At 41.2% G+C, this 10,453-nt stretch overlaps 1 protein-coding gene across 1 annotated transcript; it reads right to left on the minus strand.

The window, feature by feature from the left end:
• On the minus strand, window positions 1-9,814 carry LOC128213617 (uncharacterized). Its single transcript, XM_052919579.1, has 11 exons — window positions 9,672-9,814; window positions 8,499-8,825; window positions 6,922-8,119; window positions 6,087-6,309; window positions 5,363-5,500; window positions 4,876-5,064; window positions 2,905-3,076; window positions 2,329-2,455; window positions 1,767-1,939; window positions 740-873; window positions 1-450 (listed from the first exon to the last, which is right to left on the minus strand). The coding sequence occupies exons 1-11, from the start codon at window positions 9,703-9,705 to the stop codon at window positions 136-138; spliced, it is 3,030 nt and encodes a 1,009-aa protein (XP_052775539.1). The 5' UTR covers window positions 9,706-9,814; the 3' UTR covers window positions 1-135.
• Window positions 9,815-10,453: the final 639 nt, after the last annotated feature.

Here is a 10,453-nt window from a genome sequence, read left to right on the forward strand (position 1 = left end):
AATAAATAAATAATTTACTTCCACGCACAAAGCCATACTCAAACAAGTAATGACAGGCAGAAAAAAAACAACATAAAACTCCGCAAGTTATCAGCTGCATAATAACAAACTTAAACCGAAATAGTGTTTATCATTTCATTGATCCTGTTTCAAGACCCCTTGTTCTTTCTGTCCGTCCGTCCGTCTAGGGGATGTTGCCGTCTCCGCTGCCGCTCTTTTCGCGAGAGCGTCATTTTCCTCGAGAAACGCCGAGTCAAACACGCCACTTCGCGGGTAATACACCGTCTCACCGTGTAGAATAGTCTCTCGGTCGCCGTTACGAAGGACGTTCAAGCATCCTTGCACCATGTTGGCTGCGGTGGGTCCGTCGCCGCCAAGGGGCTGTTTTGTTGGAACAAGACGCAACTGTCGGGACGCGATCTCTTTTTGCGAGTGAAATGTCAGGCTTAGCTGGAATTAGTCAATAAAACCAAGGTCATCCGCTTGCATTGAGAAGATAGATGGCTTAAATAATGCCGTCAAGTATAGTAAATAGGACAAAGGCCATAAAAACATTACTTTCATTCTAATGATTAAGCGTCCTTAAATGATAATAGTAGTGGAACATATAAAAGCTAGCTGCCTCGCAGTCAAGCGGAAGGTCGCAGTCCCGCTTCCTGCCATTGGTGTTCAGGGTCACCAGATTTGGTTTCTGCTAAGAAAGTATATCGAGTGAGTTTCAATGGCATGGATGACTTACATTGTCGGCGTTAACAGGCTGGGCTGAGATGTCGCCAGAGAACTCTAGTGAAAGGGTGTCGCCGTCCGCCATGCACACCTGGGTGCTAGGGAACCCGCCTACATTGTAGCCTGCTTCCGCCAGCTGGTGGATACCTGCATCCGGCACAAAACAAATTGTTAATATTATACATGTACACGAGTGCATCCCACTGCTGCCGATAGAGGAGGACGGCAAAAGAATTAACTACTAATACTAATAGTACTAATGCAACGCCCGAACCGCCACACATTGAATAATATATATTTATTTATAATGCAAACATCTTCTAAACAAGTCCAACTCGAGGACAGGGACATTACGGACAGTTCTCGTTGTGCTTGTACAGACTCAGCAAATGCTGCCAGAAGTAAGATGAAAACAAAGCGAAAGCGCACCTCCATGCGACTCCCGAAGAAAAATAAGGACAGCATGGTCCGACGCATTCTGATGCTGCAGGACGAGAAGGTGCACCAGATATGTTCGGTATTCTAATGAGGGGCAGGGCCGTCAACAGAATAATCAAAACTTAAAGTAAACGAGTTATCATCATGCCTGTGTGTTGTTGATAGGCAAATAATGCACCGGTCGATTGTAACCTCGTCCTCCCCCCCCCCCCGCCATCAGGTCCGGGGACTGACTTTCGGTCCAGCCAACCCCCGGTAAAATCCCCGCCCTGCGGAGACAACATGCTGGTATAATCCTTGCCAAAAGCCACCGCATCTCGGGGGCATCCTAGGTTAGGCCCATTCCCCGTTATTTTTGGTGCGAAAACAAAACCACCGCAGTCACTCGGCACTGCGGGGCTCTCGGCACTGCGGGGACACCTGGAAGGTAAAAACACGGCCCACTTCCCCCGCTATCCCCGGTATACCCCCGGACCTGGGTGGGGGCGTGGCTACAAATGACTGGTGCATAAGGTGTTTATCTTGGAGTGTCTCCTGCTGGACGGGGGTGCGGACCAGGTATAAGTTTGTATATTTGACGCCAAAACCAAAAGAATTCTCACCTTTTCTAACATGTGGAGCCCTGAGGCATATGAGAACAGCCTGGTCGGGTGCGTCTTGGCGCTGTCGAAAAAGGAGGCGCGCAAGATAGTGTTCAGTATGCTCGTGCAGCGCCCGGGCCGCAGCCAACCGCTCCTCAACCGTGAGGGACGTGGGCAGCTCCAGACCCAAGAGTCTGAAACAGGGACAGAGACTTCTGATTGATAGATGCTTAGTATTTAATTTATTTAAGAAGACTTCTTTCGCAGATAGGGAACATATAAGACAGTTTCGAAAGAAACTATTTGATAATTAAACTCGTTATATATTATTATATTTTTAAATATTTAGAATCTTTCGGTTGTTGTTTTTTTACTAAATGAATCATGGCACATTCTACATAAACATCGCATAGCATTGACTCGACACAGGTCATCATTTTAGAAGTACGGCGTGCATAATCATCAACAGCAAAGCATGCTCAGTTCAATTTTATAAGGGAATCCGACGTCGGGCGGCAACACTTTTCTTCGCTTAGAGAAAGCGAACGTAGGGATGGGATGTATGGTAAACAGCGTAGGGTACCTGTACTTCCGGGCCCCGGCAGGGAGATGCACGTGCAGGAGGCGGTCCTCACGGCGCCAAGTGCAGTCTGCCAGCCGCCAACCGCCGTCCTCCAGACTCAACATCGTGAACTTGCACTCAGTCTCCCCTAGCAACAGAAACTGTTGATTGAAAACAGTATTGATGAACCAATTTCATAAATCTGCGCTCGCTGACAACGTTATTCTGCTCAACTTATCAGCATTGCGTGTATCTGCTTTTAAGCACCACAAGTACTTACCTTTGAAAGGTAAATTTTCATGCCGGGCTTTGAGAGCTCGATTTGATAGGCATCCCCTTTTTAGAGAAAAGCATGCAATTTGCTCTTTGCACCAAACGTTATTATTGAAACTCGGGTGCTCCGAGCGCTAAACTTATATATGTTTCAAAATGTAATGCGCTGTCAACGCGTATTTACTGATCGATTACGTGCATGAGGCGGTCTTCGCGGCGTCTAGTGAGGTCTGCCAGCAACGGCCTTCCGTACTAAACATTGCGGACTTCAATCAATCACGCTGAGAAACAATGGAATGTCTATCCATGTCTCAAGAGTCTTACCTGCTACATCCGGTTTTCCCGTTTCCTCCGGAAGTTCCATGGCCAAGTACATATCCTCGCATGTAAGGTGTTCACACACGAGCGCGACGTAGGCCGTGCACGTGACGATGCGCGCGCATTCCTCGTGCAACTGGATGGCAGACGGCAAGGCCTGGATGTGACGATGGTGAACCTGACAATGCGAAATGAAATTTATTAATGATTGTTTTTATAAGTAAGATAGTATGTCTTTATAATGATATATTTGTTAAAAAAATGAATATGCCAATGTCCGTGAGTAAGACTTGAGTAGATCATAGGCGGAAGTATCAGTCAGAAAAGTTGTAAAATATTTATTTTTATGGGGATATAATTATGTATAATTATTATCACGGACCTATAAATGTTTGTTGATTTATAGGTCCCTGTTATTGTAAAGACTATTTTCTCAAGGTGGTCTGAATAATGCCAACCATCTCTGACTGATTCTGCCGCCTATGGTAACGTTACCGTAACATGGAACCGTTTCATTCGCTCCTCGGAGTTTTAATGAAATGGCTGGTGTTTAATAGAGACTATCTAGCTATGATGATAAACCACTTGAAAGCCCGTATTTCAAGAATCGAATAAATACCATTCTGTTTTGACTTCAGACGGACAACTCAGAAATGTTTCGTACATAGATGTCGGTGGGCAAGAAAGTGGCGGGGCGGAGTGTTGGAAAATAGGACGTATAAAGAAATGTCGGGGATAGAGGGAGGATGAGAATGCATAATCTATGGCACTGGATATTCCTTTTCAGCTTCACCAACTTCATAATTTCCCATCGTCGAGTATGAGTCATTGATTCTCCCTTAACAATAACAAATTATAATCGATTTTAACTATCTCCATTGCTTTGTTTCAGGAACCATAGCAACAAGCTAATGATAGACAGCCCATTACAGTGAGAAATTGACCAAGCACTTCAATAAACATTATTAATAATGTATACTGTATCAGAGGTGGTTCAAGTCATAAAGACGCAACTTGTGTACATTCAGTGTTAAACGGAGGTTGCATGGGCGGCTCTAGAATTCGCCGTTAGAGGAGGCGTACCTGATTCACTTTTGCGCCCCTCCCTGATAACCGAAATTGGTTTGGTTGAAGTTTGTACTCCCCAAAGGACATTTTAACAATTTCTGGTCCGAAATGGTACATTTTATATTATTTTTTTCTCCTACATTGAAATAAAAAGTAAACTTGGACGATTTTAGAAGGAGAGCCTCTGGAACCGCTAGTGCGTTGAATTTTACAGACAGTAGGTTACTTCAGGTAAGAAAACATGTCCAAAGCAAATACCAAAACTGGGCAATAAAGCAACAAAAAAATGGTATAAGATATAACTAAATCACAGTATAATAAGAAGCATATTAGGTTAATTTCCTATCAATCATAAAGAACTTCATACTGTATTGTCGTATTACAGACGCATATTCAGTTAAAAATGTACATTTTCCTAGAATTCAACAGCTTCCTTAACTGTTCTAATCTACTGGTAAAAAGCGTTATGCTTAATTTTCAGGGGTTCCAACAGCTGATAATTGTCAAGCCCGAAAAATAGCCCGGGGTCTGCTAGAGTATAAGGGATTCATGCAGGGTAAAGGGCTTCGACCCCTTCGGGAATATGAATACATGACATGACTGTATATTGGAATAGTTAAGCGTGATTACCTTAAAGAAAATTCCCTTTAATGATTAAAAACTCTTAAGTATGTTAACATTACACAAATTATACTTCATACAAAAATAGTGCGCTTAGCTTAGCTTTATCCTATTTTAGGGGACTATACTGATGTTTTGAAATTGGGGCAACTTTTAGAACCCCCTGATATTTTTACCTATGACTAAAGTCGTAATGTACAAGTGATCGTGTCCATAAAGAAAACATATAAGACTGGTTCAGTCATTCAGTCTATTATCATTATTCCTAATAGTCTCAAAATAACTCACCATGACCTTAACCTCTGTCCGGGACTTGAAGGCCGCTTTGCTGATATTTAAGGTAACGCTCGGATCGCCCGTACACACGTGTCTGACGTCATCCTCACCAGCGATCACGTGATCAGCCTTCTCACGCGCAATGACAACGAGCTTGATGTCTGTGATCTCGTGCAGGACAGTTCCAACGAAGGGTATGGACTTGAGTATATAGATAAATATATTCAGAAAATTGTTCAAGTGCCTAAAATGTATTGGTAGTCACGTAAGAGCTTGCAACAAAGGCTAAAGCACAAGGTAATGGTGACACAATAAATACCGCGTAGAAACTGTTACTATATAGAAATTATAATTAAATGCGCCAAACTAACCAAAGTCGTTCAATATGGGATATACATAGAATAGTTTCCTTATGTTAATAACGGAAATTGAGTCGTGGTTGTAGTAATCACGCAACCAATGTAGGAAGTGCGCGACTATTTATGAAAGAGCGCCTTACCGGGTCTAGGGAAGCCGGAGCGTCGACGGCCGGGTCGGACGGTTCCCAGTCTCCACCATCCACGCGTTGCACGAGACACACCTCTTCCCCCGCGCCTACGGGCCGGTGCGGGACATACACTGCCAGTGTGTCATCCGCCTTAATGAAAAAGAAAAAAAAAACGTTAGTAATTAGAATAAAAAGGTGGCGACGTCGGTGGCTGGGTCGGGGCTCCTAGTTTCCGCCTTTTACAACCAGCACGACGCTCTGTGAAACGCCTGATATGGACAATGAGGAAGTAAGTAAACAGAGACGAGGAGCCTAAATGAAGACGGGAATATAAGGTGTCGGGGGGATACACTTCCTCCCGGGCCTGCGAGACAATGAAACCGCCAAATAAGGAAAAAATCGCCTCCTGAACGATTCCAAGACTTCTCCTTTATCTGCCCCATGAGACGCATCCCGTCCCCCGTCCCACGGACCAATGGGTATCATATACAACTTACGTCACATCCGCCTTAGGGAAACAGGAAAAACGTGCCTTCCTACAGGACTTTTTTCAGAAAATACACAAATATTGATATATTTTCTTATTAGTGCAACAATCTTTACTGTTACCATCCGACTGAATGAAAGTGATCAGATATTTTTTGAAAAGTTGGAACATAAGCACGAATTAAAATACGAATTTCACTCCATAACAATTAAGGTAAATCACAAAGCAAAATTACTAGCGTTTCTCTACCTTAAGTTTAAAATGTGACTCGAATTTCTGCTGAAAGTTTATGTGGAAGCTGACTGGCCGCTCGCCGTCCATAAGATCCGGAAGCATGTCAGTTCCGACGGCATCAGTAACCTCGCACGTCACGCTGTCCACCCCGAACGTCGAACATGACGTCCGGATCACCGCACCGACGCCGCGGTGGTACGCGAAACTGCCGTCAATATCGCCGTCATTACGTCGAAAGCTGCAACATTTACAAACAGCATTTCCACTGGAATCTGTGTTCATATATATTGACAAAACTAATGTTATTTTAGCGCGAGATTTGGCCAAACTTTGTTAAACTTAACAACGTTGTTAGCGGCATTGTTTTTAACATTACTACGTGAAATATATTAGGATGTACTCTTATATTTGCTTAAAACAAGTACAGTCGAAACCCATTGTCTCGAATTCGCTTGGCTCGATTTTCTCGTTAGCTCGAACTTTATGTCAAGCCCGGATTTTTTTTTACTCTTTGTTAGCATTCTCGCTTGGCTCGATATTCGCGAGACTCGAAGTATTTTGGCCGGTCCCTGGGACATCGAGCCAACGGGTTTAGACTGTACGGCTGAACGAGTTGTATCAGATATTATTAGAAATACGGCATATCAATCAGTGTTTACATTAAACTTCCAGTACAATAACGGTTTTCAGGTAACACTGATGTCTATAAAAACAGTTCTGAACAATGGGCCAAATGCCAGATAAAAAGATGCAACGGTGTGATTTTTCAATACATGGTTAGTTTTCTGTCGCTGAACAGTACAGCTTTGACAATGCATAGAATACATGTTAAAAGAATAGCATAACTTACATAATTTCCTTTGTCGTCCCCTCTTCAACTACAACAACATCATCAGGCTGTTCATTCGTCCCTAAAGAGAGTTTTACAGGTTGTTCTTCATTGGTCCTACTAGTGTTTGCATGTGTCTTTTCATTAACTTTCTGTGGTTTCATTTTCACATCTACATCTTTCTGTTGTGGTACACCAGCAATATAACTATCTTCCTGATTATTTTCATCGGGAGTGGCTTTTTTGTCGTCATCTTCACACTCACTATCAACATCGCCTTCATTAGTATCTATCATTTCTGCTTGTAATTTATCCAATGTAGATTTAATATGCGCATCTTCCTTCTCTTCTTGTGTCTGTGATTGTTCACTTACGGCAACTGCTTCATCTTTAGGGCCATCAAACGCCTTTATCCATTCTCTGAAAGAATCAACCTCACCTATCTCATTTGGAGTTTCCTCAGTAGGTTTAAGCTTTTCAACATTATCATCTTCAATTATTTCTTCCTCCTGTTTAACTGGAAGATCTGTATTAGCTTTTGTTTCTGTTTCGTCAAGAAATCCCTCTGGAGTGAGTCTAACTGCACCCTTCTCTGGTTCTGGACTTCCTGGTTTACTAGCCTTTCCACTTACTAACGTCGCTAACATCGCATCTCTCTTTTCAAGCATCGCTTTTAATGCGTTAATCTCGACTTCATGACTAAGCCTTTCTTCAAGTAGCTTTTCTTCAATTTTCTGAACTCTTTCGTTCGCTTTTTCCGCTTTCGCGTCTACAGTAACTGTCTCGCCCCGGAGATCAGAAAGTTCTCTTATCAGTTTCTTGTTCGTGATTTGGAGCGTAGAAATATGCTCTTCACTCTCATGGACAAGTTTTTCATTATTATCCAAAAGAGAGTCATACTTTCCTCTCAGTCGTAAAGTCTCATCCCTCCATCTTAGAATATCCTCCAAAACCTCTTTTCCGCTCTCTCCTTGCAAAAGACCACCCAGGTGGTCCTTCCTGTCACCCTTACCGGAAGCGCCGTCCTTGACCTTACCAGCTTGCAAATCTGACCGGAAGAGCTGTAGCTCTTGCACCTGTCGCTTGCATGCATTTATCTGGTTGCTGGAGGAGTTATCGCCCTTGACCGCCTGCAGTCGCGACTTTGCCCCGTTCAACAAGTCATCCACCACACGTAGTTGTAGTCTCACCCGGCCCTGTTTATTGTGTTTCTCGTTTTCTGAAATCAGTATGTTGAGGGTTTCTCTTACATTTTGTTTACATATGAACATATTTAGTTCTATCTCTTGAGACTTCTATATCGCATAAACACACGTAACATTTACGTATCTTAGTAGGTGTCATATATTAAGTGTTATATTTCAAACATCATTATGAATATAGTCTAAAATAACGTCGAGGTGGTCCTCCGTTTTTTCCTTAAGACGTCGTGGATTTGAGCACCACCAGAGGCATTTTTGATTATCTCTCAAAATTTTACCTGTATTGGTTTCCTCTTCGACGGTGAGTAATAAAAGCAAAATAATAATACTTTTGTTTTCGCAAATTGTTCAAAATTATCAGATCTGCTTATATGTTCAAAATCACATTTTACCAACCTGAATACTGCTGACATCTGGCCATTACCGCCTTCTGAAATGCCTCAAGCGTTTCTTTGACTTTTTCAACATTCTCTTCGATATTATCAAGGTATTTCTCAAGTCGTCTGGATGTCGTTTGAACGTAATCAGTCACTACGACGTTTTTGTCGTCTGCTATCGGCGATGCACGTGTTGAAAGCGTCTGAGTGCCCTCGATAAAAGCATCAAGCGCCTTGTCGTCGTGTACAGCCTTCTCTAACATAGCCACATCATTTTTTAGCTCCAAAATGACAGGAACATCGTCCATAGATTTGTTATCAGTAGTCTGACTTTGAGTCAGGTTTTCTAAAAGAGATATAACGTTTTGTCGAACAATATAAGGACAGAACAGAATATTTTAAAAATAAGTGCATGTTCTGCTCTTTCGACACAGACAAGGCTTAGGCCTAAAAAAAATGTTTGGTTAGGGTTACATCCTTTTCAAAAATAGGTAGGGTAGGTAGGCTTTTTTTATTAGGCTTTATATAAGAATGTCATTTTCATCATTGGAGAATAGTGTTAAAGTTATCTCCTGTATAACAATTTAAGGTTTTAAACTCCATATTTAAAAACCTTTTTTTTTTTTAAGTTTTTCAATTTTTTTTTTCAAACTGACTATAAAAACGGTAGGGTCGGCGCCTATTCCGTAGGTAGGGTCGGGTAACCCGAACCAAATATATTTTTTTAGGCCTTATATAATTCGGATAGTCCAAACTTCTTGGACTTTTTCTGGCTCAGTTTAAGTCTGAAGTCAAATCTTAGGGACTCATGCTCTGTGAAACTCAACACAGCATTCAGGTCATCTGTGGTATTCTTAATATACCGCATATTTTACACCAAAAACACAATATTTACTGGAAAGATAAGTGGGTGATCTATGCGTATCGTGCAAAAATCATCACAGCTAATAAAACACTTATTTAAAAGACAATTTCAAATCATGTCATACTGGCGGCCATTTTGTGTAGGTTTTCATAAGTGATGACGTCATAATTACAGTACAAATAACGACCTTTCCGCATATAAAAACCTACTAGTCACCACTAGAATTTGGATTGATATTGAAATTTTATCTTAATGTATATTACTGATACGACTTAACTAACGACTTCAAGTGTGTTTGTTTACTTTAAAAACAACCATCCTACTTACTGTTTTTACTCGCAACACTAGCTCCTAGTCCCATCTTTGTTACTGCGTCATCACACTACATGTATACAAGTTAACAAATGCATTTTAAACTATAACGCATACTTGTTATATAAAAAAGTAACCTGTCTATTTATTTCGGTATTAACGTGAACTAGAAAACCTCAATGTTTTGTTCAATACGCCTTTGTCTTTAACTATGGGTCGAAAGTTTTTAAAACAATAGCTGTGTAATTTAAGACGAAGATTTGCTAATATCTCAACTGTCTCTTTAGACATTCAATACATTTAATCTGTGGTTCAAACTGATGAATAAAAGAAGAAAAAATCTCGGAGGATTTGGAAATTACGTAGTTTTTTTACGGTCGAAATACGTAGGTGGCCGTATAACGAACTGCATACAATTAAGAATAGTTTACGAAACCTTTAAGTAATATATTAAACCAGTCCCTTAATTTTCAATTTTACACTTGTATTTACGAGATAAATCTTTGCTGTTTAAATTATGTAGGCATGAAAGTCAATTTTAACAATTCGTATCTTTATTACTTTCTATGTACCCCTCCCCTCCCCGAAGAATGCAATGAATGAAAAAAAACTGGCAAACAAACAAATCCTGTAAAACTGAGTCTGGGTAAGAGGGATTCAGGTCCATAGCAGAGTTAAAGGCACGACATATTGGTTGATGTAATTAATATACATTAAAAAAACAAGGCCTTTTCGTGTATAACTAATTTCACTTTAATAAACACAACAAAACAATGCATATGATTAAGATCCAGCTA

This window comes from Mya arenaria, chromosome 13 (genome assembly GCF_026914265.1).
Source record: "Mya arenaria isolate MELC-2E11 chromosome 13, ASM2691426v1".
NCBI classification, from domain to species: Eukaryota; Metazoa; Mollusca; class Bivalvia; order Myida; family Myidae; genus Mya; species Mya arenaria.

Excerpts from the sequence above, each read along its gene's own strand:
- LOC128213617 (XM_052919579.1), bottom strand. The coding sequence starts at position 9,705 with ATGGGACTAGGAGCTAGTGTTGCGAGTAAAAACA. Across the intron at positions 8,826-9,671 it reads TAGTGTTGCGAGTAAAAACA|AAAACCTGACTCAAAGTCAG; the intron begins GTAAGTAGGATG and ends TATCTCTTTTAG. Across the intron at positions 2,456-2,904 it reads GGGAAAACCGGATGTAGCAG|GGGAGACTGAGTGCAAGTTC; the intron begins GTAAGACTCTTG and ends TTCTGTTGCTAG.